Raw genomic sequence first — 27948 nt, 5'->3', positions numbered from 1 at the left:
ATGCTTGTACAGCACCAAGGCTCTCCTTGGGCTAAGCAGCAGCTATGTTTGCAGTTTCCTACTGTCTTGTAGCTGAGAGGGAGGCAAAGGAAATCAAGAAATTCCACTGAGTGAAAAAGAAAATGCCAGTGTTGACCAGGGGAGTGAGTGGCCAGGACCCAGCCCCGTGATGACTCTTGGTTGTAAACGTGGAAACAAAGAGGCCTGGAAGCCTCAAGCCCGTGGCCAAGGCCAAGGCAGGAAGCTCCTGGGCCTAAGCCCCTCTCAGAGGGGCGTCGGATGAGGCCGTGACTGAATAATTCCAATGGCATCTGTGTTACACACGGCCCAGAGCATTTATTAGGAATTAGGATGGATTCACAATGTGTCAGTCGCTGCCAGGAAGCCCACACCAATTCCTCACTGAGTGTGGGCCTGGGAAGAGGGCAGGGGGCTTAGCAGAGGGGCCGGGCTCTGATGTCAGCACCGTCGCCCCCTCGGATAGGAAACTGCAGGGTTTCTGTGAATGCTTCCAGCTTTAACACCAAATGACCCTGATGATTCAGAGGAAAAAAAGCCCCCTGGCCAAACAAAGGGACAGCAAAGAGAGCAAATGATTTCTGTTCATCAGGGGATTCAGAACTCCCCTCCGCCGTATCCCTCCCCCCGCCACACACACACAAAACACAAGCTAAATTCTTTCTTCAAAGCTTTAACAAATCCGCATTCACTTTTGCTCTAACTTTAAAACCCTTTTAAGAAACAGGAGTGCCGATGCCACAGACTTGGCACTGGCAGTTGGAAGCTTCTGAGGTTTCTCTCCATTTTAAAGCCCCTCCCTCTTCTCATCTGGGAAAGCTCTGGAATGTCCCACGGGGGTGGGGGATGTAACTTACACTTCTGTCGTTATGAATCCGGTGAGCTCCGAAAGGAAGAGGAAGAGGATGAAGAGGCAGCAGCAGATAGAGACTGGAAGAAACAGAGACACACCGTTAGGGTGGAGGGCACTGGTTGAGGGAGGCCGGTCCCTCCAGTCCCCTGCCCTCCCTCTGCCCTGAGAGAAAAGCTGCTTAGAGGGAGGGGGAGGCCCCACTCCCACCTGCACACCCTCCAAAGCCCCTTCCTACCCTTGGCCTCGGTACGAAGCAGAAAGGGGGCCGCCTTTAGTTCTGATCTGACCCTCCCCGTGGACTGACCCCACTACAGGCAGCGCTTTCTTCCACAAGAACCCTTTAAAGCAGAGGTCAGTCAAAAACAGAGGCCACAAAGTGGGAGCCCCCAAAAGTGTTCTGTTTGGCTTGAGGGATACCTATTTTAAAGTTTGGAGTTGACATTGAACAATCCAGAGATAAAAAGTCCAGCTTTCCGGCGGCTCCAGACCACTGCAGCCCGTTCCCACAGGGGCCAGAGCTCACCAGTTTGCCGCAGGCCCCACCACTCCCTCGTGCTTCCCTGATTCCTAGGCAGAGTGTCGGTTGTGGTATATCACCACCTCCTGTGGTATATCACATGTGCCCATGTCCCCATCAGAAGGAGGAAAATGAGGATGCTGAGCGTTGTGCTGCAAGAGAAGGGGCCATTCTTTATGGAAGTGAGGAATGGTCCAAGGCTGAAATGCAGAGCGTGGACGAGCTCGAGGGTCAGCCCAGTGCACTCGTATTCACTTCGCCTGCGTGGCCTCTGAAGATGTTGGAGTTTGTGGCCCTGGAGTCACTCCCTGGGGCAGGACCTAAGTACCCTGGGATCTGGCTCTCATCTCTGAACACTCCCCCAACATCCAAGCACCCAGTCACATCAGGCCTAAATATGCGTCTCGTTTCTGTTCCTTTGCCTGGAATGACCTTCCCCACCCTCCCTCCTCCTCCATGGTCATCCCCTCTGTGTGGTGAACTCCTACACATCCTCCCAGGCTGAGGCCCAGCGCCAATGTCCCTGGAGCTGGCCACTCTTTCCTCTGTGTTCCCAGCCTCTGCTTGAACACTTTCCACACTTTAATGGTTATCTGTGGCTGTTTCCCCCACTAGACTGATATCCCAGAAGGCAAAAACTCCATGGCTCCAGTGCCTGGCACACCGTAAAGGGTAAGGCAGGAGTCAGCCCCCCAGAGGGCAGAACGAGGGCTGAGCAGGCCTCAGCTGGGCTTATCACAGGGCCACATGGTGAGCAAGAGCACGCGTGGTGTGTTCCTGGGTAAAGTACTTAATCCTGCCTCGATTTCCCCATCTGTAAAATGGCAACAGTAATAGTACGTGCCTTATGGGGCTGCTCTGAAAATGTCCACACCAGAGGGTGAGGCTGGAAATAGTGCCTGGCAGGTAATAATGGCTCAAGCATTAACTCATTATTAGAACTTTCATCAGAGAGACCCGGGAAAGTTTGCTGTTTTGGGGAAGGTGATATGACAAATGGGTTGATCCTTAGTGTCCTGCAAAGAGAAAAAGGTTCCCAGTCCTACTTGCTGATTCCGCTACATTCTTGACAGACTGCGCCTGGACTGGCTGAGCCACTGCCCTGGACGCTGACATCGGTTACTTATCGTCGTCATCGCTGTCATCACCATTGTTGTGATTATTTTTATCTATCTATCTATCTGTCTGTCTGTCTGTCTGTCTGTCTGTCTGTCTATAGTGAACAGTCTAAGATGCATTCTGGCGAGGAGGAAGAGAATGAGTGTTTGTTGGGCACCTACTACGTGCCCTGCTGTGGGAATGTCATGGACACCTTGCCATTGCACACTCCCGACAGGGGGCATGAGCCCATGTGAAGGGCGTATAAATGGACGGGAAGAGAGACGAAGAGACTAGCCCAGAACCACACTGGGGGGACAGGCCTGGAACCTGTGCATTCTAGAGCCAAGGCCCTGAGGAACCCCAAGAATTCAGGGTCCAAGTGAAGGGCGGGACAGGGACATCCCGAGTCCCCAACTAACTGCCAAAACCACACACACGAAGACATGGGGGCTATCAGAATTACTCCCCAATCTCCCAAACTTGGAAAAAGCCGTATAGGGCAGCATTAAAGGGTTTTACTTTTTTCTTTACTTGGAAGAGATGATACACACATATGATAAGAAACGTACTCAAGCTGCCTGAAAAGGCGTATTATGTGAGTCTTTTCCTGGCTCCTGACCCTACAGCCCAGAGGTGTGGCCCTTACAGACTTGTGTACCTCCATCAGCACATGAGCATCAACGTATAAATCTTGTTTTCTTCGCTCGAAACAAACAGCAGCATAATATACACACATCTTTTCAGCTGTGCTTTATTCACTCAGCAAGCTATGTCTAAGCAGGTGTCACATCAGTTTATACAGAGTGGCCAGGTTTGTTTGTTTTTGTTTTTATGGCACAGAAGTGAATTTCAAATGTCTTCTCCAGCTGCTGAGCAAATCCACTGCAGGGGATCAGCTGTCAATCAAAGTTTCGTGGCTCATGCCCTTCTCCTTCTCACCTGTAAATTGCAGTTCAAATGTGTGCTGGGAAAAAAACCCCACCGAGCGGGCTCAACACCCCTCACCTGTATCCTGCACTGTTTCTGAACAGCATCATATCACAGGGACTCACGTATCAGAACCCTTTTCACCCCTCCCACCCAACCCTCAGCCCTAGCAACCCATCGGATGCTGCAATGATGAACAAGCACAAAATATGACAAGGTTTTTGGAGGTCAATGCTGACGTAAGCCAAATCCAGGTCTTCTAGCTGCCTTCCTTGCCCCAAGCCTGCTACTGGGCCCCCAAGTTCTCACTCTGTCGAGATCGGAGGTGGAGAGACAGGGTTGGTAAGGCCTCTTCCTGAAACCCATGTGCTTTGTTCAAGGCTTGCAGGAACCCTGGTCAACCTGGCAGGTGGACACGATGAACACCGAGTCTGCTCAGCTAAAACCCAAGCGTTCAACAGCCCCGATCACACGTGCTGTGTCTGCTCCCCGCAGCCCTGGCCCCAGACTGGGAGGACCGAACAGGTGTCTCAGCACCACTGCGGCCTCAGGGTCTAGCACAGAGCCTGGGTCAGAGAAGGTACAAAACAAATACCTGTTGAAGGAATGAATGAAAAATGCAAAGGCAGGTAGGAAGCATTTCAGCCAGAATGGCCTCTGATTCTGAAGGCTTGATGAGGGTTTTTCAATCCATGTTTGGGCAAGATGCTAAGAGTCTGACTCCAGCCTTCCGAGACTGACTCAGGCACTAGACAGTCGGAATGTGACCCCAGGAGAATGCTTGCGAGTGGGCAACCTGATGCAGCCAGCAAAGGGGGCACTGGACCCAAGATCCAAGATTCCGGGAAGTCAATGAATTTTGTCCAAGGTCAAAATTCTTAATGCTTAAGAGGAGCAGGCAAAATTCAAAGCCGACCAGTGAGTTTCCGAGGCCCTTGCGGGTTCCTTCAGTTATTAATAGCACTGATCACGACGTCAGGAAATGGTGTTTGTGTGTCTGCTGCCCCCTCGGCCCCACGCTCCTCCAGTACAAACCCCAAAGCCCCTTCAACGTGGTCGCAGCACTTGGCACAGGGCCTGGCCCCAGGACCTGGTTCATAAATATTTGTTCACTACACAGTAGCAAAAGGCTGGCTTCCCAGGCCACACACCTTTCCTCTGTGTAAAGGAATTTGCCACTGTGTGCTGTGGCTAGGACCGCAACACAGACCACGTCTCCTGAGGGCCATCTGGCAGGAAGGTACCTTCTAAATTTTACAGCACGCGTGCCCTTCGACCCAGTAATTCCTCTTCTAGGAAAGTGACCTCACACAAATAACCATACAAGGATACAAAACTCTATGGACAAGAATGTCTGCAATAGCAGTCAACTGAAATCAGAAATGCCCGCCCTCAGTGGGCTGGTTACATAAACCGTGGGTCGCCCAGAGAACAGAACATGCACAGCTGGAAAGAAGAATGGTGACTGGTTATGTGTCGGTGTGACGGTGTCTAGGACATGTCAGCGGAAGAAAAGGCAGGGAAGACGGTGTGGATGCAAAGCATGCTCCCATCTGTGCTTCAAACAATGATATAGGGATATCAAAGCCTGACTACCGTATATACTTTTTTCAATTCTAGAAGGATACACACCTGATTGTTAGACATACTTATCAAGGGAGAGACTGTGGAGAACTGAGAAGTGGTTTGAGCTCTTAGTCGGTGGTGGGAAAGGAACAGATAGAACAAGCCCCTTTCCTCTTCTCATGCCCCCCGAATAGCCTTTCTGTGGGGATCAAGGCGCAAAGTGTCACAGCTTCTGTGGTCACACTCAGGGTTCTGTGGGCTCCAGGAGAATGGTGATAAGAAGTGTCATCCGTGCACTGAGGACTTAGCACATACCCCACACTTGGCAGGCACAATGTCCTTTAATCTTCAGATTGAGAAACTGAGGCTCAGAGAGGTAAAGTGACTTGCCCAAGGCCACCTAGCTGCCAAATGGGAGAATGAACTGGGCTCTGCGGGACTCCTGAGCCTGCAAGACAAACAGCCCTTCCCCAGAGATGTGGAAACCCAGGACGCGAGAAGGCATCCACGGTTTCAAGGAGCTGAGCTGGCGGGAGGGAGAGCCCGGCAGCGCTGGCCAGGGTGGGGCAATCCCCGAGGTCATCCCCCTACCAAACAATGGCCTGCCCTGGGAGGCCACAGTGGACGTCAACTTGGCTGCCCAGCTCCAAGGGACATCCAGGGGGAAGGTCCCGCTCCCACACCAACCACTCGGGCGCAGGGAGGCCCACCCAAGTCCCAGTCCTGGCTCCACCTTTTGTAAGCTGTGAAACTTCAGACAAGTCACTTCCTCGCTCTAAGCTCTTTTCTCTTCCAGTAAACGAAGTTCAATCATTTCTGCTTGCAGGACCATTATGCTTTGCTTTTATTTTTCCTAAATAAACTTTTTATTGTAGAGTAATAATAGATAAAACGATAGTACAGAAAATTCCCATACAGCCTTCTCCCAGCTTCCCCTTCTGTTAATATTTTACATACCCTGGTGTATTTGTCAAGAGAGAGAAATTAACATTGTACAATACTATTACTAATCAAGCTACAGACTTATTCACCAGTTTCCCCACTAATGCCATTTTTCTGTTCCAGGAAGTAACCCAGGACCCCACTTTATATTCAGTCATTGTATGTCCTTAGTCTTTAATCTGTGACACTTCCTCAGTCCTTCCTTGGTTTTCAAGCCCTTGCCACTTTGGAACAGTAGTGGTCAAGTGTCCTGTGGAATGTCCCAACCTGGGGCTGATGTTTCTTCATGACTAGACTGGGTTGTGGTTTGAGGGAAGATCTCACAGCGGTTAGGCACCCTTCCTATCGCGTCCCATCGCGGGTGTGTGACATCCACGTGAGGTCTCACTGGTTGATGCCAATGTCATCATTCAGTGAAGGTGCCGGCTCCACATATCAGGAAATGTGACTATTTCCTTTCCAGTCTCTTCTCTTTAAGAGCGAGTCACCAAGTCCAGCCCACACTCCAGGAGAGGACAATTACGCTCTAAATCCTGGACAGGGACATATTCGTATATATTCTTTGGAATGCTTCCTAAGGAATAATCGCCCCTTCGTCCCCATTTATTTACATCAGTAAGGACTCATGGACCTTTTTCTTAATTCTCTGGGTTGTAAGCCAATAATGCCACTGTATTGTTACTCAAACTGCCCTAGCATTGGTCTTTGGTCTCTTCCAGGCTGGCTCCTGTGTCCTGCTGACACACACCATCTTTTTCTTAATCCGGAGAACTCTTTCCTTTCTGGCACAAGCTGTTCTAGGCTCATTTTGTGCCCTCCCAGCCCCAGCCCCAGAATCAGCCATTATTCCAAGGAGCCCTGGGTCCTTTTACTGAAGCATAAAAGGAACCCAAATCTGGGTGGGATTTTTATTTTTTTTAAATGGGTAAAGACATGTTTATGTCAAAAACACAAATATTTTAGAAGATATAAAATGTAAGTCTCTTCCTGATCCCCGAGTCCCCGTTTCCTCTCCCAGGGCAGGTACAAGTGATTTCTGGTGTATCCTCCCAGACACAGATTCCACCTATGCCTTACAGGTTACGCTGAGGACAGAGATGGGACGAGGAACTATATGGAGGGCCTGGTGAGATGCCCATCAATTCTTCCCTCCTCCCCTCTCCTTTCCTCCCTGGCCCAGCAGGTCTGCAGAGGGAGAGAGGGCACAGGTACGGGGGCGGGGGCGTGTAGGGGTGGGGACAACGGTAGGAATGGCGGCTGATTACTCACTGATGGCCCCAGTATACGTCGGCTGCGTAAGGTCCTTGGGTACCTTCCTGTAGATGTCAAACCTGCAGAGAGCAAAGGGGACAGACGTGAGGTGGGCACAAAGGATGGGGCTCAGGCAGCTCGTGTGTCACATGTCTCGGCAAGCCACGATTCTTCCCAGAACCAACTCCTTTGGGACACCCCCTCTGGTGGGCCCCCCGCCCCCCCGACTGCCCTTACCCTTGGCACACTTCCTCATGACACTTATCAGCACCCGAGAGGACCTTGACCTCTCACTTGGTTATGTTTCTTGGTTGGTCTTCCCCCATCAGAACGTCATCCCCATGAGGGCAGGGGCCTGGTGAGCTTTTGTCCCCTGCCACGTCCCCAGACCCCAGCAAGGGCCTGGCACATAGTCAGCACTCAATAGGCATTGTGGAATGAACTGAACCCTCCAAGGCTCAGGTTCCTCTGACGTTGAAGGAAACAGGGAAATGCAGTCTTTCCTGAGTCCTATGACGGCACTGCTGCAATCTTGCCCGGCGTCAGCTCTCCACCCCCTCTTCCCTTTCCCGCCTCCTCCTCGTTCTCCTGTTTCCACTCCGCACTTCCTCAGGCTCCTGAAGAGTCTTCTTAACTCCAAGGCATGAGGTTAACATCAAATCCTGCCTGGGGCCCACAGTCTCCGCATCAGCTTGTGCTGGATCTGGATCCCGTTTAATGTGGGTTTCCGGCCCAGACGTAGGCGCCTTTCTCTCAATGGGATCCCATCAGGGCAGAGACAGGGGTTGTGGGGTGTGGTGGCAGGATTTGGGGTATTGGAGTCAGACAGACTCCATGGGTTTAAATATGGCCAGCTGTTTAAGAGGTAAGGCCCTGGATCAGACTGCCCTGCGTTCAAATCTTGGCTAATCTCCTTCCTCGCTGTGTGACTTTAGGCAAACGACTTCCCCTCTCTGAACCTCAGTTTCCTTGTCTGTAAAAACAGGGCTACTACTGCCAGACCCCAGTAGGCTACTGAGAGGTATAAGGGAAATAAATGTCTGGCAGATTTGACATGGAGCGTTCACGGGGGAGGCTCGTCACACACTTAGCCTCCTCCCCTGCACTTGACCCTGAGCAGACAGCTATCACACGATGAGCTTTACTGATGGCGCTCCAAGTCCACACACATCGTTCCCAGGCTCTCTGGTAGAGCCTGGCTTGAAGCGCTGCTGCTCTAGCCCTCGGGGTTGATGGGCCAGCGTGTGGTTCCCCTTTGGTGATTGGGAAACAGTGTCAGTGCCCTGCCAACCCAATGCAATGACTTGGAAATCTTGCGTAAGACCTGATACTTGACTCCCATGTGCTCACTCTAACAACACGTGAACAGTGCTTGGTTTCCTAAGACCTCAGGGGAGAAACTATTTCTGTGGGCCACAGAGTTAAAAGGGACCACTTTCTCTCCTGCCTGTTCAGCCAGGTGCTTGGGCCCATAAGGGCACTAGAAATTGGGGCTGGCAATGTGGTTGGGAAGGTGGGGTCCACGGGACTCAACAATCCATACGTACACACCTCCCTTATTCTGAAAATGCGGACCCCTTTTACCATGAGAGGCATTTGAGAGGTGAGAGCAAGAACTGTGGAGTCAGCCTGCCTGGGTTCAAATGTGACTCCACCACTGTGTGACTCTGGGCACATCCCTTACTTAACCTCCCTGTGCCTCAGTTCCTCTGTCTTAAAATGGGGCAACAACAACTATCTCACAGCATAAGGGTTATGACTGAATGTCTTAGAGCACATAAAGCACTTAGAACCATGCCTGGTACCCAGGGAGTGCTATTTGAGTACTGCTGTTACTATCATTAATGCTCATGTGAGTAACACTTATGACCACCTACTACGTGCTGGGCTCTCTTTTAGGCACTAGGACACGGAGCTGAAATCGGCCTCATGCGTCTGTAGTTCAGCAGCAGACACAAAGCAATAGGAAGAGAAGGCAGTGATGTTCCAACGTGGGGTTCGCTGGAGGCACCAGAGAACCCGGAAAAGGCCCCTGGGGTAATCCGTGAAGCGTCCTACAGGAGGTGATGTCTGAACAAAGCAGGAAGCATGGATGCAGGCAAAGAGCAGCCCAGGTAGTGAGAACAGCAAAAGCAGAGGCAAGAGGAGTGTGAATCCCGGTGTGCTGGAGGCTGTGTTCACCTGCAAGTGGTGCTGGGAGGGGGGACAGTGGGAGTGCCCCCCGTGAGAGGTGGGAAGGGCTAACAATCCAGCTTCCTGGTCCAGTTACTCCAGTCACCATCCAAGGCCCACGGGCAGAAGCTGGGCCTCACAGTTTTAAAAATATATGAACTATCATTTCAAACCTGGGAGTTTTATGGGAAGTCCAAGGTGGCTCAGGGTGACAAGATGGGGGTGGCCCAGGGCAGAGTGTCAGAACCTAGTAAGGATGAGGAAGGAGAGACAGGAGACTGTTATATACAGGGGGACCGATCCAATAAGTAAATACAGTGAGGTAATGGGGCCCAGGTGCCTCACTGTCGGGAAAGGGAGGTACAGAGAGAAAAGCAGAATAAACCCTGTGATGGGGAGTGGAAATGGAAGAATCGCTGTGAATTCATAGTTTTCAACATGCATAAATATCCATGTAGGTGTAGACACACCATATATACATATATTTCCCAGCTCGTTCCACAGAGAGGGTCCAGGACCAGTGACAGCCAGAGAACAATGGGCACATCTGGTGCTCAAAAAAAGCAGCAGCTCCTTGGAGAAATGGCTAATTCCAGGGCTGGGGCAGAGAAAATAAAAGATGACCTTGGAGCATCATTTCATATCAGAAAGCAAGAAAGATGGGGACGTATGAAAAGGACAAGAAACCAGTTTAACGGGGCCCACACTGGCCAAGAAAGGACAATGTGAACACTAAAATCAATAATCACAGTAATAGATTATAACCCACTGGATAAAATAGAAAGGCAAGAATCTATATAGCTATAAATGAAGGTATGAATAAATTAGAAGTTTGATGAGAAACAGGCTATTTATATACCTTCAAAATACCTCCCCACAAAATCTTTACTCATTACAGAAGCAAAAAGAGTAACTTTCCAGAGAAGAAACTTGGCAGACAGACATCATCATAACCAAATGACCAAGTGAGTGTCACTAGTAAGGAGACATGTCATTTGCCTCCTGATATGACGTACTGGTGAGGGCAAACCATCACTGCTGTGGGGATCTTGCTCCAAATGCACAAGCTCAAATGAATCATAAGAAACCAACAAACAAATCCAAATTGAGGGCCATGCTACAAAATGAATGGCCAGCATTTGTCAAAAGTATCAAGGTCATGAAGGCAAGTAAAGACTAAGGAACTGTCAGAGATTGGAAGAGGTGGAAGAGACGTGACCACCAAATTGGGCGGGATGTCCTAGATCAGAAAAAGGACATCATGAGACGACAGAGGGGACAGGAATTAGATCTGTAGATTAGTTAATAGTACTGCACAGTGTTATCTTCCTGATTTTGATCATGGTATTTGGTTATATAAGATGTTACCATTTGGAGAAACTTGAGGAAAGGGCACGTGGGAAGTTTTTGTATTGTTTGTTTGCAATTTTTTTTGCAAATTGGAAATTATTTCAAAATGAAAAGTTAAAAAAATTAATTTAAAGGAAATTTTTTTTTAAATGTAAGGGGGAGATTTCACATAAAAATCCTACCTAGCCTGCTTTCTTCACACACGCCTGGTCCCTGTAGGCATCTGAATTTGAAGAACTGGCTTAACAAATGTTTGCTGAATGTAGTTGGTGTCAGGCAGAGTATGTCCTTGATGGGGGCGGGAAGGGGGAAGAAGGCTGAACAAAGGTCTAAGAGAAGAGGTTAGACTTGGAGGCAACAGCCATCAAAGGAGGTAAGTGATCCAGAAAGAGCCAATGACACGAAACCAAGATCACTGCTAGCCTGTGCTGGGCTCTTGCACATATATATTTAAATTTAATTCTCACAATAACCCTGGCAGATGCTGATATCCCATTTTCCCAAGGAAAAGACTAAGGCTCAACCATAAGCAATTTGCTTAAAGTCACCAAGTCCATGATTAGCAGAGCTGGGATTCAAACCCAAGTCTGGGTCCACACTTCTGTGAAGCAATTTAGAACTCAATTATTGGTAAATTAAAGTCACAAGGTTTTATTTGATTTTCCAGAGATGCTGCCTCAGAGCAGGTGCGAATCTCTTGGAAGACAGGGACCAGTTCAAAACACATTAATTCATTCAACAGATATTTACTAGATACCTACTGTCAGTCTTCTAGACGGTGGGAAAATAAAAGTGGTTAATGTAGACGTAGCCCCTGGTCTAGCAATGCCTTTGGCTTTGCTATTTAGGGTCACCTAAATAGAATGTTCTCTAATAATGATCCCATTCCCATACCACAAATCCAAGCTGAGGAGTGGTGGTGGGATAAAGGGAGAGCTGAAAAAGACCCTGGGTTCAGAGCTGACCACAAGCCAAATGACTCAGCAGTGAATGTCACCAAGAAAATGGGCTACTGGGAGGGTGGTGAGAACTCAGGCATGTGACAGACCAGGAAGTGAGCCGTCCATCCTCTTTGTCTCACATTAGTCAGCCCCTCACTGCATGATGGGTGATGAGATTAGCCGTGGCTACTCACTGTCAAGAGAATGTGAAAGAAAGGGTAAGAAGAATGGGAGCGGGGGAAGGGATGTTTACTGTACACCTAGTTTGTGCCTGGCTCATGCAAGGCCCTTGACTAGCATGTTCTTATCCAGTTCTCTCGGCTCACCTGCGAGTTAAGGATTGTTAACCCATTTTACAGATGAGGCTTAGAGAAGACAGTGACTTGGCTAAGCTTGCCCACCTATGAAGTGCCAGAGCAAGGATCTGAATCCAGGCCTAATTTATGTTCGTGCTGTTTTCCCCAATAATGCAGAGAGAAACCAGACCATGTGGGTGGAAAATACTTCTTAGGGAGAAAGGTTAAAGAATTGGAATTGCTTAGTCTCGAACAGAGAGACCTAAAGGATGGATTCTTTATGGTTGTCAAAGGAAAGATGCTCTTTCCCTGTCCCCCCCACTGAGCCATGAGTTTCTCCAGGGCAGGACTTGGGCCTCCTTGTTGCCCAGCCCGGCCCAACCCAAGTCCTTGGGGAACTGACCTGAACGAATGAGTCTGTGAATGAATCTGCATAGAGAAAAGGCCCACTGGCTGGCCTTAGGAACAAGATTAAAATGAAATGGATGGTGAGGAAGCTGGGTGAGGGGCCCCCGGGGCTCTTCCACTTTTGTGGATATTTAGAAATTTCCACTTAGAAAAAAAAGTCAAAATGGGCTTAAATGAAAGCAAAAGCATAATGAACTGGATTTAAGAGTAAGACTGACCTGGATGCCAGAACAGGAGCAGTGCCCAGGCAAGGCGGCCCAGGCTTACCACCTGCTGGGACAGGATTCACACAGAGACCCCAGAGGGCCTCCTGCCTTTCACACTCTCCACTGTCAGGTGGAGAAGGTATTCGGAAGTCACCATGTCCAACCCATTCATTGTACAGATGAGAAAGCGGAAGCCCCAAGAAAAGGGGTGACCTGCCCAGTTCAAGGTATAATTAAAGTCAGAGTATTTACAACAAAAACAAGCCATTAAAAAGCTGGTGAAATCTTTGCTATCTCTCATGCGAGTGGTTCTCAATCAGGGGTGATTTTGCCCCCCCAGGGGATGGTCGACAATCTCTGGAGACGTTTTTGGTTGTCATACTAGGGATGCTGCTGGTACCCAGTGAGTAGAGGCCGGGGATGCTGATAAACATCCTACAATGCACGGGACAGTCCCCACAACAAAGGATTATGGGCCCAAAATGTCCTTCGTGCTAAAGCAGAGAACTCCCGTTGTACACAGACCAAAATGTCACATGCAGGAATCCTGCTCCTTTTGCCATCGAGCCTGTGCCCTCTCCGAGAGGCCTCTGGTTCCCTCTGTTCCTGCTGGGTGAAGGCCTGACCCTGCCTTGATCGCCCCTCTGGAGACCAGGAATCTGTAAAAGTAAGCGGTCTTTCCCTCTCCCTCTTTGCTCTGTGCCTGAGAAGGCCAGAGCCTACTGGGCAAAGGACCCGGACCCCACAGGGAGAAAAATAACGTCTGTCCGGATTTGTTACTTTCTCTAGCGGTACAGTAAGTACACGTGTCACTAGTTTAATCAAAAAGGTGCTGAATCTGTGCCTCTCAGTTCATCATTCCTTAGGATAAAATGTACATGGACACTAGTAGTCAATGAGAATATAGGATTTACTTAACAGAAATTCACTTTACGGGCCACGGCTAGCCGACAGGGCGAGGAATGGCTGTATAGCCTCACCTAAAATAAACAGGCGTAAGTCTTCTCCCATTCCCAAGCAAGGAAAACTGCCGCTGGAAATGTCTGACTAATGGACTTCCTCTGTAATTTCTTTTCATAACAGAATGCCTCAGCTTTGCTATTTTAACGTTTGCTGCTTGGGACCTCACTTCTGCCCTAGAATCTCAGATCATTCTGTGGTTCGCCATACGTGGGCGGGTACTAGGCAGGCGCTTGTGATGTCACTGTTTCCAAGGCTTAATGAAATTAGACGCCATTTAGGAGCAAGTCATTGGAAGTGGTGGGTCATTTGTCCCAAAAATAGCCAGCAAGGGTTTTAGTTGGCTCTTGGGCCTGGTCAGCCCTGCCCACCAGCCTGTCAGAGCCCTCAACGCCGAGTGTCAGGGAGTTAGGTGAACAGTGTGCTTGTTTGCTCACTTGCTCATTTCCTTTACCTTATTGAGAACCACCGGGGTGTGTGTGTGTACGTGTGTACATACATGTGTGCGCGTGTACGTGTGTGTGCGCGTGTTGGAGAACAGAGAGGTAAATGAACGCACCAGAGCTGAGCCCTGCAGGCACCAGTTCTAATGCAGCCTAGAATCATTCTCACCGCACCCCCATCCTGTCCTTGACATTCAAACTGCTAACATGAGCTCACATCACTCTTCCCTCGAGTGTCAAAAGGAAGGAAAAGAAACGTCTGTCTGTCTCCCTCTCCAGCCCAGACGGAGGAGCTCTGAGGGAGGGATAATAAGAGTAGCAGGCGCAGCCTCACGACCGGCCCCACAGTGAGGGCTTTCGCGTGTGGTCGACACCCTCGTTCTTGCCACTGCACTAGCCCAAGAGGTAGGGTCAGGACTCAAACTCCCGAATTTGGCTCCCGGTATCTGTGTCTAACCCCTGTGCCACAGGCCTGCCTGGGACAGGGAGACGACCTCCTGTACTGACAGGAGGTTTGGGTGATGAACCTCTGCATGCAACACTAATACACACAACTGTGTCTCGCTCCAGCCCATCCCCTGTGGCTCTCTCCTCAAATCTCGGTGCCCATGTGAAGGCCTCTATCTACAGGCTAGCCTCCGAGCTCCAAACACCTCCACCTGTGACCTCTCTCCCATGTCAGAATACCCTCTCAGACCACAAAATCCTGCCCTCTTTCCTCCCCTCCTTCCCACAAAAGCCACCAAGTCTGGCCAAAGAGGAAGAGGAATAAATCCAACCACTGAAATTCCAGAAGGCCCCTCCCAAGGTAGCCTCTTGCACCTCCCAGGGCTCTGCATACCTATATATTCCTGGCCAAGCCCCGACATTGCTGCAGGGTCTTCCACTCCTGCTGGGCTGGTACCGGTCAAGTTTTGTCCCTAAATCTCCTGTGGGTCATGCAGGGCTTGGCCTGTTAATGGTATTCAGTAAATTCCAGGTAAAAAACATAAAATGACATGTGCACAGGGCTATTCATCACAAACGACTTGGAGGCCATCCAAACGTCCATCCACAGGGACCGGTGCATAAATTACAGACCATCCATGAAGTGGAGGGTGATACAGCTGTAAAGGAGAGTGAGGAAGGTCTCCGTACACAAAGAGAAAAAAACCGAGCTTTGAACACTGTGTTCTGTTCAATTTTACGTGTGTGTTTGTGTGGGAGGATGGGGGGGGGGGGGTAAATGAAAATAAATTTACATCCTTGCTGGTATCTTTAGAAAGAAACAATAGAAGGTGTAACCAAAACCTAACACAATGGTTACTCCTATTATTCTTAGGAAACGCATAAAAACTGTTAAATATTTAGCGATAAATTTGACAGAAGAAGTATAAGACCCAGATACGGAAAACTCTAAAACATTGATGGAGAAAATTAAAGAAGACTTAAATAAACAGAGAAATAGACTGTGTTAATGGGTCAGAAGACTCAATACTATTAAGACGGCATTTCTTTCCAAACTGATCTGCAGATTCAACTCAATCCCAAACAAAATCCCAGCAAACGTTTTTGTAGAAATTGACAAGCTGGTTCCAAGATTCATATGGAATCACAGAGGACTCAGAATAGCCAAAACAGCTCTGAAAAAGAACAAAGTTGGATCTGACTTCAGGACTTACTATAAATCTTCTAGAAGAAAACGAGAAAATCTTCGTGATCTTTGGTTAGGCAAAATTTTTTATTTTTTAATTTTTTAATATTTTTTAGATAAGACACTAAAAGCAGGATCCATAAAAGAAAAAACTGGTAAATAAGCCTTCATCAAGATGAAAAACTTCTGCTCTTCGAAAGGCACCATTAAAAGAATGAAAAGACAAGCAACAGATGGGGAAAAATATATGTGACCCACACGTCTGATAAAGGATTTATAGGTGATATTAAGAACTCTCAAAAGTCGGCAGTAAGAAAACAAAATGACCCATTAAAAACTAGGCAACAGATTTGAGCATTTCACCAAAGATTTACTGATGGTGAATAACCACATGAAACTATGCTAACGTCAAAGTCACTGGGGACATGTGAATTAAAACCACAATGAGACACTGCTCCATACCTAATAGAATGGCTAAAATTATAAATACTGAACATAGCAAGTGTTGGTGAGAATGTGGAGCAACTGGAACTCTCAGACGTTGCTGGTGGGAAAGAAAAGTCGTACAACCATTACAGAGGAAAGTTTGGTAGTTTCCTTAAAAGCTAGACATATACCTATATGATCCAGCCTTTCCACCCCTACACATTTACCCAAGAGAAATGAGAGCATATTCCCATAGACACACACATATATGAATATTCATGGCAGCTTAATTTGTAATAGCCACAAACTGGAAATAACCCAAATGTCCGTCAATAGGCAAATGGGTAGACAAGTTATGACATATCCACACAATGGACTATTACTCAGCAATAAAAAGCAGGGGAGTATCGATTTGAGCAACAGTATGGATGATTCTCAAAATAATTATGCTGAATGAAAAATAAACCAGGGCACACATGGTATGATTCCATCTATATAAAATTGTAGAAAGTGTAAAGTGATCTAGAATGACAGCAGATCACCAGCTGCCTGGGGAGGGAGGAAGGGACATCACGAGAAAACTCTGGGAGGTGATCATTCTCCACTGTGATGATCGTTTCATGGGTGTACACATGTCAAATTTCTCAAATTGTACACCTTAAGTATATAAAGTTTCTTGTATATCAAATACATCTCAATAAAGCTGTTAGAAAAAAAATTTTTAATGATACTCATGACTGAAACACATCATATACATTAAGCAATCTATGAGTTCATAATGATACTTCCAAGAACAAAAAAGCCTCATTGGACACCTTAGGAGATGCTAGGCCACCAACTCATTATTCTGAAATTGATAAAGGAAAAGCACTTATTTTGACTCATTGTATATATAAAATGTGTTTCTAGGCAGCCAATTAGTTGGTGAGGACTAAGTTCTATTTTGTAGAATAATTTCAAAGAATAAAGCGGAAGGACGAACAAAATTGTAAAAACCATCACTGTGCATCCTCTGATGAAATACTGAATCTAGGCAAATATTACCAATGATGGGAAATTTCGCGAATAGATGGATCAGGTAGCTGCCACCGGCACCCAATGATCAATCTTAGCGTCTCACAGAGAAGACACCCAGTTATTCTGTACCATTCAATGTGATGTTATAGGAAGCACACAGCATACTTCTCAATGATTGACCTAGAAATAAAAACCTCACATCTCACCTTCCGTTTCAGCCTTATCCCACAGCAGTGTGATGCCAGCCCTCCTTACCCACTCTCTCTTCCTGCTCTAGCTAAAATCACCCGTGAGTCTCCAAGGGCCAGATACCATTGGCTCTCCTCAGTACTGCCCCCGCACTGAGCCTACTGACTGTCCCTTCTTGGATCTGTCTCTTCGTTTGGCTGCCTCAAGCAGCCTCAGTCTTCAGGATCCTCTTGTCTGCTCCCGTTCTTCCGCCTGACCCTGATATCCAGGTACACCCCAAAGGATCTGGGTTCAGGCCCTTTCTCTTTTAACTCCCACAGTCAACTCTTCTATGCCCTAATTTATTGTGCCAAGTTCCAGAGAGCCAGGAGAAAGTCACCGAGATAGATGTGGACCCTGTCCTCTGGAGCCCACACAGTGACACCAACGGCGCTTCCTCATTCCCAGAGGCATCCTGCCTGCCAATCATACTGCACACGCCCAGATTAAAACTCAACAGCTTCCCACACAAAACCTGTTCTTAGGATCCCAAAACAACAGAGGTAGGAGGAAGCCCAGGGGGTGTGGCATCCACACTTGCTCATCTGCAGAGAGTTAAAGTGAAGCACAGACAGGGCAGCAGCACTTTGTGTTAGTGAAAGACAAGGCCTCCAGATTCTTTCCAAGTCATCGTCTGTGTCCTCCTGGGCTTTCCAAGTGCCTGAGAAGTGGTGAGACGCACTGTGCCGGCCGCGGGGGCAACGATGATGAGCAAGAAAGTAAAATGAGCCGATCAGGAAGGTGACCAGGAGATTCTCAGAATGTTTCAGATGGTCAATTGGCAAAAAGATGGAGGCCTCCCTGGGCCAGACCACACCCTTTACCTGTTAGAATTCAGGATTTTTCATAACAATGGCAGATACTAGTATCGAGCTCTGTAGCAACAAGAAGAAGAGATAAGTAACAAACAGCTCCTGCTTTGCAGAACACTTAACAATGACACAGGTCCCTTACGCCCTCAACAGTGGGCAGACTCAGCCAAGACTAGCTTCCTGCCACGGGCCCTGCAGGGAGGGAGGGGGCACTGGTCTTCCAGCTCTACATTCTAATGCCATCTGTTCCTTGCTCCCACTTCAGGCCCTTGGCCTTTGCTGTCCTATCTGGAATGTCCTTCCCTGAGACAGCTGCATGGCTTGTTCCCTCACTTCATGAAGTCTATATTCCAATGTCACCTCCTCAGAAAGGCCAGTCCTGGCCACCAACTAAAACACGCTTTTGATCTTTGATCTCCTTCCTCTGCTTTTTCTTCACGGCTTTTAAGATCACTACCTGATATTATGCTGTGTGGGGAGCCATGGTTTCTTGCAGCCCTGAACCTTGCAGACTGGCTCGGTTTCTGCCCCCATAACATTGTCTCTGCCTTATCTGAAAAGCGCCTAACGGCTGCTGAGGAATGTGGTGAAAACGGCCAGTTCCCAGACACAGAAAACTAAGGGCTTTCTAGACAAATAGTAGATTCTGTCTCCTTGAAATATTTACTTTTGTGAGTTTCAGTGACCTTGTATCTTCTATGTCAAAGTAAGGTTGAAGCTGGAAAGATTTACTTTCACTGAGATAATGCATATCTTCTTTGTTTAACTGCACGTACTCAAATTGTATATATTGGTTAGAGATAATAAACTCAGGGCTTCAGAATGACTGAAGACCGGCCGCATTAGCATTTGTGTGTGTCTTTTATTTCATTCCCACTCCCCCATTCAGGTACTGATCGACTCGTGGCGGCTGGCCCGTCACACTTGGCGCCCGAACAGGGACCTGAATACGGGGGTAACAGTGAGGAACACCACGTGGCAAGGGCCCAGCTCGTAGAGAGCTTATCAGTGGATGCGTGGTGAGTAAGGCACAATACCCCTCGGTCGAATGAGTGTGTGAGTGAGTGATAGTTCCACGACTTCGTGTTACGGAGCTTGATTGGGCCCTAATCTGCGGTTCCGGTTCTGTCATACGGCATAACGGCGACTGGACTTCTGTCTACCTGTCCGGGGAATTATACCGGAGCGCCTTAGCCAAGACAGATTTGGCTCCGCGAGGGGCACGGCCAGACGGGCATCAGAGTGTTTTCTTTGTTTGAAAGAAGGGCCGAGTTAGGGTGAAGGATGGGTCACGCTAGCAGCAAGGACCTGTATGTTAGAGGACTTAAGAAATTGCTTGCCGCCCGTGGCAGTCGGGTGAGCAGAGAACAGTTAGATAAGTTTTTAGAATTTGTAAAAGAAGTTTGTCCATGGTTTCCAGAAGAAGGCACTGTCAGTCTGGAAACTTGGGAGAAAGTGGGAGAGCAGTTACAAGATTATTATGCTGCCCACGGACCTCAGCAGATCCCTGTAGAAACATTCGAGTTGTGGACCTTGATTAGAGATTGTTTAGATCTCAGGCGTAAGAGCTGTAAACTAGAGAAAGTAAAACAAGCTGGCAATGAAGAAATTCTTTCATCTGCCGCTTCTCTGGCAGAGAGAAAAAAGGGGGAGGAAGCCAAACCCACAGAAGAACTTTTTAAAGATACAGAGCCTATTTATTATGAACCTCCGGTCGAGGACTGGGAAGATTTAGACTCTCAGGATCAGGAAGACTTAGAGGATGAAGCAGCCAAACATAATAGGAACAAATACCCTCCTTTGGTGGCTATGGCTCAAGAAGGCAGACAACCTGCAGGCACTACACTTTCTTTTGCAGATCAGCTAAAAAAGATTCAGGGACAGTTGATTGAGCTTAAAGTTGCTGTGGACGAAGGAAATTGTCCTCGGAGTCCCCAGATTCCTTTTAGAAATCAATGGAATCCTCGGGGTAAAGATCCCCCTTGGAAGCAGAGGTGCAAAGATTACAAGCTGCACTCACTTCCCTCTCTGTTCAAATGCAATTAGTCCAGGCTCAACAGACTGGGCCTTTATTAAAATCTCAATCAAAATAGAAGCCTAGGTTACAATTAAGCTCTCCTCCAAGTGTAGTTACAGGGCTAGATCCACAGCCTGAGGCCCCTGTTGTAGCCCCTGTGACAATGAGACAACTACCAGGCGTAAAAGATCAGAAGTCCCCCCTACAAAAGAGTTTACAAGCTGCTAGTACAGGAGCAACTTTAAAAGGGACACATTGTTCCCTCCAATTCTCCCTGGAATTCTCTCATTTTTGTTATTAAAAAAAATCTGGTAGATAGAGATTATGACAAGATTTAAAAAAAAAGTTAATAAAACCATGAAATTAATGGGAGCCTTACAGCCAGGCTTGCCCTGTCCTACAGCCATACCAAAAAACACATATAAAATTGTTTTGGACTTAAAAGATTGTTTTTATACTATACTTTTAAATCCTGATGACTGCCCTAGATTTGCTTTCAGTGTTCCTTCTGTTAATTTACAAAAACCTTTTAAGAGATATCATTGGCTAGTGCTACCACAGGGTATGGCTAGTAGCCCTACATTATGTCAAAAATTTGTATCAGCTGCTATAAAACCTACCTAAAGGACATTTTCAGATATTTACATCATCCACTACATGGATGACATACTTCTTGCCCACTCTTGTGAACCAAAGTTGCTTGCTGCTTTTGCTCATTTACAAAAAAAAAGCTCCACAATTATGGGCTAGTTATAGCCCCAAAAAAAGTTCAACAAGTGCCTCCTTACTCTTATCTGGGATACTGTTTAATGCCTCAGGCCATTGTGCCTCAAAAAATACAAATCCGGCGAGATTGTTTAAAAACATTAAATGATTTCCAAAAGTTACTGGGAGACATTAATTGGATTAGACCTCAGTTGCGGTTGACAACCGGTAAATTACAACCTTTGTTTAAAATATTACGTGGGGAAGCTGATCCTACTTCTCCCCGCGAGATAACACGGGGAAGAGGCTTTGCTTGTATTTCTCCAGGTCCGGAAGAAAAACCTTTGTGAATTCCTGGTCGGTGTTAAACCATACCATGAGCGACAGCCCACAGAAGAAGAGACATCTATAGATACCCATCCACGCCCCTAGGGTGTGAAAAAGCTCTCACTTTCTACAGCTGCAGAAGGACTTTCCGCTTCAGACCCTGTTAAATGGATAAAGACTTTGGGTAGAGGGTTTGCTGGGGATATTGCTATTCTGTTTATTGTTCTGTTTATTTTACATAGTCCTCAGATGTGGACAAATAGCCCTCCGACAGGCTGTAAATGAAATAACTACACGTTCTGTGTTTCTCATACTTCAAAAAAAAAGGGGGAGATGTAGTCACACAACAGCCTAGCCGACTGTCCCCCCCATGTCTTTCCTTAAGGAAAGAAGAGCCTGTAAGACTGTGTCTTTTTAGGAACTTTGCTTATCTCTATATTTTACACCTTATGTCTCTCTATCTGGTCCCCAAAAGATGGTTTGCAGCCAAAGACGGGTAAGATATCTCACGGGAGATACAACCTAAGCCAGGCAAAACCGAGTGGGGACCCCCAATGAGCTGCCTTAAAAGATCCAAAAAGGAGCCTTTCCTCTCCTTCCCCCTGCCTGGGAAAAGCCACTGCTGTCTCTGGCTTTCCTCAAAGGAGATCGGTAGCCAATGACGGGTAATGATCAGTAAGCGTTTTTACAACCTAAGACAGGAGTCGATCGCTTTGATGATCGATATCCAATGACGGGTAAGTGAGAATGTCTGTACTGACTACCTAAGCCAGACACGATCTCAAATAAATAAATAAATAAAAATAAAAAAAGGGGATATGTAGGGAATTGGAGCATTAAGGGTTAAGAAAATGTAACTTCAAGCAGAGTTTGGGAGGATGGCTGAGGGAAACTCCGATAAGCATAAAAAACAGACACCTGCTGTTCTGGGGATGAGAAATTACCAAAGAGATAAAGACAGTCAGGGCCAAACTTTGAGAAAACATAACTAATCTGTACTTGCTGCCTTAGCCGCTTTATGTAACCTTCTTGTTTCTGTGTGTATAAAAAAAAGCTGGCTTCATGATAAAATTCAAAGTATGAGAGAAGCTAAACCTTTAAAATTTGATGCAGCTCAGGCTGCCTCTGAGTTTGTTGATGTTCTTAGGAGTGTTTTGCCCTCTATGCCTTATATTACCCATTCTGTTATAATATTTCTTACATTGGGCATCTGTGTCTGCTTGGTTCTGTGCCTACTCCCCATCCTCATCAGATGTTTCATCAGCAGGATGTTAGACTTACGAGCTGACATCCATCAGCTTGAGCTTAAGGCGAAGCCTTAAGTCTTTCTCCCCCATGCATTTAGAGGGGCGGGTTAGTCAACGACGGGCAAATACTTGGGAGCCGCTTCAACACCTAAGACAGGGCTTGTATTAATAAAATATGAGTACCAATGACGGGTAAGTTGAGGCAGGCGTCCTGGGATGCCTAAGTCAGGCACCGTCACCTCGCCATCCTGGCTGGATGGACTTTGCTTTTATAAAATAAAAAAGGGGGAGATGTGGGGAGCCATGGTTTCTTGCAGCCCTGAACCTTGCAGACTGGCTCGGTTTCTGCCCCCATAACATTGTCTCTGCCTTATCTGAAAAGCGCCTAACGGCTGCTGAGGAATGTGGTGAAAACGGCCAGTTCCCAGACACAGAAAACTAAGGGCTTTCTAGACAAATAGTAGATTCTGTCTCCTTGAAATATTTACTTTTGTGAGTTTCAGTGACCTTGTATCTTCTATGTCAAAGTAAGGTTGAAGCTGGAAAGATTTACTTTCACTGAGATAATGCATATCTTCTTTGTTTAACTGCACGTACTCAAATTGTATATATTGGTTAGAGATAATAAACTCAGGGCTTCAGAATGACTGAAGACCGGCCGCATTAGCATTTGTGTGTGTCTTTTATTTCATTCCCACTCCCCCATTCAGGTACTGATCGACTCGTGGCGGCTGGCCCGTCACAATGCTGTGTTTTATGTATTTGTTCACAGCCCCAATCCACTATTAAAAGATATGCTACAAGAGAGCAGGGACCTCACCTACCTTTGAATTCCTCTCTATTCCCAGGGCCTAGAGAAGCAACAGGCACACAGCGGGTCTGCAGAAACACTTGTGGAATGGATGAAGGAGGCAGCGGTTCTCAAAGTGTGGTCCATGGGCCTCAGAGTCTCCTGGGATGATGGTTAAATTTTCAGATTCCAGGCCCCCCCATAGAATGAACTAAACCAGAATGGGGGCGGGAGGGCAGGAACTGGCACTGTGCGCAGTTCAGGAGATGCCAGTGTTAGAACGGGTAAGGCATAAGTCACGTGTTTGTTTCCAACTCCTAATTTATTTCCCCTAATTTTCACTTTGTACCTACCCCACAGGTCACCAGAGGGGTGGGAAAGGGACTTGGTATTTCCTGGGCTCCTGCTCCACAAGACAAGCACTACTTACAGAGTTGACCTACGCTACCCACCGAACCCCCCCGCAACACTTATACCATTCACAAATGTGGAAATGGAGCCACTTGTCTGAGCTCACACTGCCACCAAGAAGCAGAATCAGGATTGGACTGACCCTCTGCGGTCCCTCTGCGGCCTCCCCAAAGTTCCACACTGGCCTTTGGGGGCCTTGGCTGCCCGTGCTCACCCGTCCTCCTGTGCCCACATAGAACCTGGCAAGACAGCAGTCTATGGGTACTTGTCAGCGAGGAGAGGAGGACGGGTCCCATACTGAGGTGTGGTGCGACCCAGAGGCCCTGGCAGAGCACAGCTGGACAGGGGTCTCATCCCCATGTGCGTCCCCCACCAGCAACAGCCCGATGAGCTCCTGCTCTCACGGAAAGAGGAAAGGCCTGGTGTCAGACAGAGCCTGAGCTTGGCTGGGAGTCAGGCGTTCTGCTGTCAAGGCCACAGGGAGCGCAGGCTGAGGGACAGCTAGGGCCTCAAAGTATTTCTAAATCACTGGAAATGGGCCGTGGCCGCCGGCCTCGGCCCAGGACACAACATCCCGAGGGCAGAAGCTATAAATGGAAATGTATTCTTAGAGGGGCTGAACTTGAGGGGGGTGTGTTTCAGAAGTGACCCATCATCGGATAAAAATACAGGCGGCATTTAAATGCTGAGCAGCAGGAGCTATTCCGGGGATTGGATTCTCATGGCTGTGGCTCCCCGCCAGGGCACGGCCTTCAACAGATTTAAAAGGAAGGAGCTATTGGTGCCTGTGTTTTCAAGCATAAGAGGAGAATACTGGGGGTAAAGACAGCTATGCCAAGATACCTGGGGGAGGTGCCCCTTTCAGGGAGGGGATCCCAAAGGGCCTTGACCTCCTCCTTCCCAGGGGGTTCAAGTTTACTGTGTGCCATGAGACCACCTTTTGGACAACATTCTCCGCTACCTTGAACAGTCAAGGCTGAGCTCTGGCCTGGCCTGGGCGGTGAAAGCCTAGGACAGGATTAAGATTTCAAGAGGTTTGCAGGGTGAGGAAAGAATCACAGAGAAAAAAGCTGGAGAGGGACCAGGTGTCATAGGAAGGGGAAAGAGAGGATTTATTAGGCCAGCCTCTTATCTCATGTCATCTCATTGACTCTTCAAAATGGTCTAAGATAAAAAAAAGGGGTTCGTCCCCATTTTTACACCAAAAGAAACTAAAGCTCAGAAGAGACTGTGTAGAGACGGTGACTCTCGGGCTAAGATCCTGAGTCTAGAAAGACAAGCAGAAATGAGGCTGGGGGACAGACTGGAAGGATGTCTCAGGTAGAGTGACAGCTCCTGCTAGGGAGCAGTCCAGGTATGTGGCAAAGCTGTGGTTTGCGCCCTCAGTAACTTCTGAGCAGGGAGTTACCACGCTGTGCTGGGTCCAGCTGTGTGCTTTCAAAAGCTAGGTGTCACCCACAAATTAGAAGGTGAGATTTCTCAGACAAGTTCATGCAAAAAGGCACAGGGCAAGGGATCAAAGTGTTCTCCTTGGCCTGGGTGAGAGGCTAGCTGGTGACTGTTTGCACTTGGTACGTCTCAGTACTTTTCCGTTGATCTATAACAAACAGGTTGTAAATGAAAGAAACAAAGACGGGGTCTTTAGGCCTGTTCTGGGCTAGCTAGCCCCTGTCTGTGTATTATCTGCCCACCCACCCCTCGCCCCACCCTACTGCCCCGCCCAAGTTTTGTTCCAGAAGGGTCCATCCTGTGCCTTTGCATTCACTGTGCCCTAGGTCTGCATCACCCCTTCTCTCTCATTCACCAGCTCATCCATTTTTTCTGTCATAATTGAGTGCCCACTGTGGACCAAGCTAGGAATACAACAGTGGTCAGGTACGAAACTCCTTGCCTTCACCCAGTTTACACCCTAGTGAGGCAGACAAACAGTAAGTGAACTATCACGTCATCGCTGATAAGTGCTATGAAGAAAACTGAAACAGGCTAAGGAGAGAGAGTGTAATGTGGGTCCTGTTTTAGATGGGGTGTGAGGGGACTCAGAGGAGGCTCACGTGACAAGGTGACATGCAAACAGAGATCTGAGTTATGTGAGCTAGGCAGCCATATGGATATGCAGGGAAGAGCATCCCAGGCAGAAAGGACAGCGAGTGCAAAGGGGCTGAGGCAGGGAGCACATAGGCAGGTTCCCGGAACAGCAAGGAGGCTGATACAGTTGGAGTGGGAGGTGACGTCAGAAGCCCCAGGTAATTCTTTAAAACTCAGCTCATTCATCCTTTTCTCTGAGAAGCCACCTCCATCAGTCTCAGGCCTGTTGAGAAATCCTCTTCTGGGCTGCCACAGCCCCTGAACTTCTATCTGTCATCAGCTGGCACATGGTGTGTATCATTAACATGTGTGGACCGCACTCATGAGTGAATAGCCCAGCCCACTCTGTCTCATTAATACCGTGTTTCCCCGAAAATAAGACCTAGCCAGACCATCAGCTCTAAAGCGTCTTTTGGAGCAAAAATTAACATAAGACCCGGTCTTATTTTAGTATACTATAAGACCGGGCCTTATATAATATGAAATGATATGATATATGATATGATATGATATGATATGATATGATATATGATATGATATGATATGATATGATATGATATGATATGATATGATATGATACAATATAATATAATATAACCGGGTCTTATATTAATTTTTGCTCCAAAAGATGCATTACAGCTGATGGTCCGGGTAGGTCTTATTTTCGGGGAAACGGTATTATTGGTGTCTTCCCCATGAAGCTGTGAACTTCACAAGAGCAGAAACTGGCCTTACACATCTTGGGGACCCAGGCTCTGGTACTGCAATCTTAAGTAGAGAGCCTCATCTTTAAGCAACAAGAGGCACACTGAGCCACAGAAGACTGGGGGTCTTTCCGAGGCGGAGCTCACCTGAGATGTGCAGGTGAGTTTCCTCAGGGAGTCACTTGGCCTCCTAACCACTCACCAGCAATGAGACTTCACAGATGAGAGGCAGGGAGGTAGTGAGACAGGGAGGGGATGGGACCGCCGCCCCAACCACCTATGTCCAACATCTGCCTCAACCTGTGTTTTCCTTAATAGTTCATGGCTTATCTGAGCCCTTGCTTCAAGGAAAGTCTATGTGGGGAAATGAAATAAAACAAATTCACCAGGGAGTAATTATTCATAGATAGGAAATACCTTTCCCTCTGAATAAGGTTCTAGGAAACACTGAGCATCCCAAATGAATTAATGGGCCCAGGCATTGATCACCTAGCTGCTCATGTCACCCAAAGAGACAACTAGGCATTCCGTGTCTCTGAAAGAAGACGACTCTCCCGAGTAGAAAAATGCGAGGCGAGGCAAGTGCTGGAAAGGAGAGCAGTGGGCTAGGTGAGGCCTGGGGCAAATTGAAGGGTCCAGAGCCCATCTAACGGGGGTAGAAGGCCCCCCAGCTTGGCCCGTGGCTAGAGCAAGGAGCCCCAGGGTGGTCAGATCAGGAAAAACCAGAAATGTGGGGTCTAAGGCGAAATCACCCATTTAAAAATGATGGTAACCAGTTTTTCTTCAAATAAAACAATATGCAAATCAAGGAAAACACTTCTGTGGCTCAGATTTGGCCTGGGGACTTAGCAGCCCAGCTGCTAAGGGTGACAGTGGACTTGGTGGACGAGTGCTGACATGGATTAGCAATGTCTGCCGAGACCTAATAAATCCTCTCCTCCCCACCCTATGGGGATGTGTACACAAGCGACATGCTTCCTGGGTATCCTCAAGGCTGATTTAGTCCAGGCCCATTTTTAAGGCAGAAAAACTGAAGTCCAGGAAGCGACACCAAATTTCCTAATGTCAAAAGTGAGAAATACCTGTGAGTCCTACCTGGGACTCTTCCCAGACCCCCAGGTGCCCCTAAATCTTTAGGCTTTTGGAGCTGTTATCTGATTTTTATAGCGATTCATTTTGTCCATAGCTTCTGAGGGACAGAACCTTTTCTAAACAGCGAGGGGGGTCTGAGCCCTGACGAAGCCGACTGAGGATACTACCACAGGGTGTGCACACAACACACACACACACACACACACACACACACACACTGTCCCAGCAGAGGGCCTTGAGCTGGCCGAGGGGCCTGGCAGCAGAGGGAGCCTGGGCCCACGCGAGGGCCGTGGCCTGCCCTGAGCTCAGCCCTCCGCCCTCCCACTTGGTGTGAGTCACGGCTGGCTCTCGACTCCAGTGTGCCGGCTGCAGAGTCTTCAGTTTTTCTTGGCTCCTGAGCAAAATGTACTTTTCCAAAGGACATTGATTCAACTGAGCCTGAATTTTGCAACGCCCTGGCAGCGGCGAGGCCAGCCTGAGCACACACTGTCCCGGGGAATGGG

General features: G+C 47.9%; 1 protein-coding gene across 2 annotated transcripts in view; it reads right to left on the bottom strand.

Moving 5' to 3' along the window:
- The window catches only part of ERGIC1 (endoplasmic reticulum-golgi intermediate compartment 1), a 127818-nt gene that overhangs the window by 38724 nt on the left and 61146 nt on the right, over positions 1-27948 (bottom strand). For both annotated transcript variants that reach the window (XM_088798774.1, XM_019741339.3), the window contains exons 2-3: positions 7194-7255; positions 876-948 (exon numbers count right to left, since the gene is read on the bottom strand). In XM_088798774.1, coding sequence (XP_088654900.1) covers positions 876-948; positions 7194-7255 — 135 coding nt within the window. The remainder of the gene's footprint in view (positions 1-875; positions 949-7193; positions 7256-27948) is intronic.

Source organism: Rhinolophus sinicus, chromosome 5 (assembly GCF_057876585.1).
Source record: "Rhinolophus sinicus isolate RSI-liver-muscle chromosome 5, RSI-T2T, whole genome shotgun sequence".
Lineage (NCBI taxonomy): Eukaryota > Metazoa > Chordata > Mammalia > Chiroptera > Rhinolophidae > Rhinolophus > Rhinolophus sinicus.
This window is presented reverse-complemented; position numbering and strand designations above follow the sequence as displayed.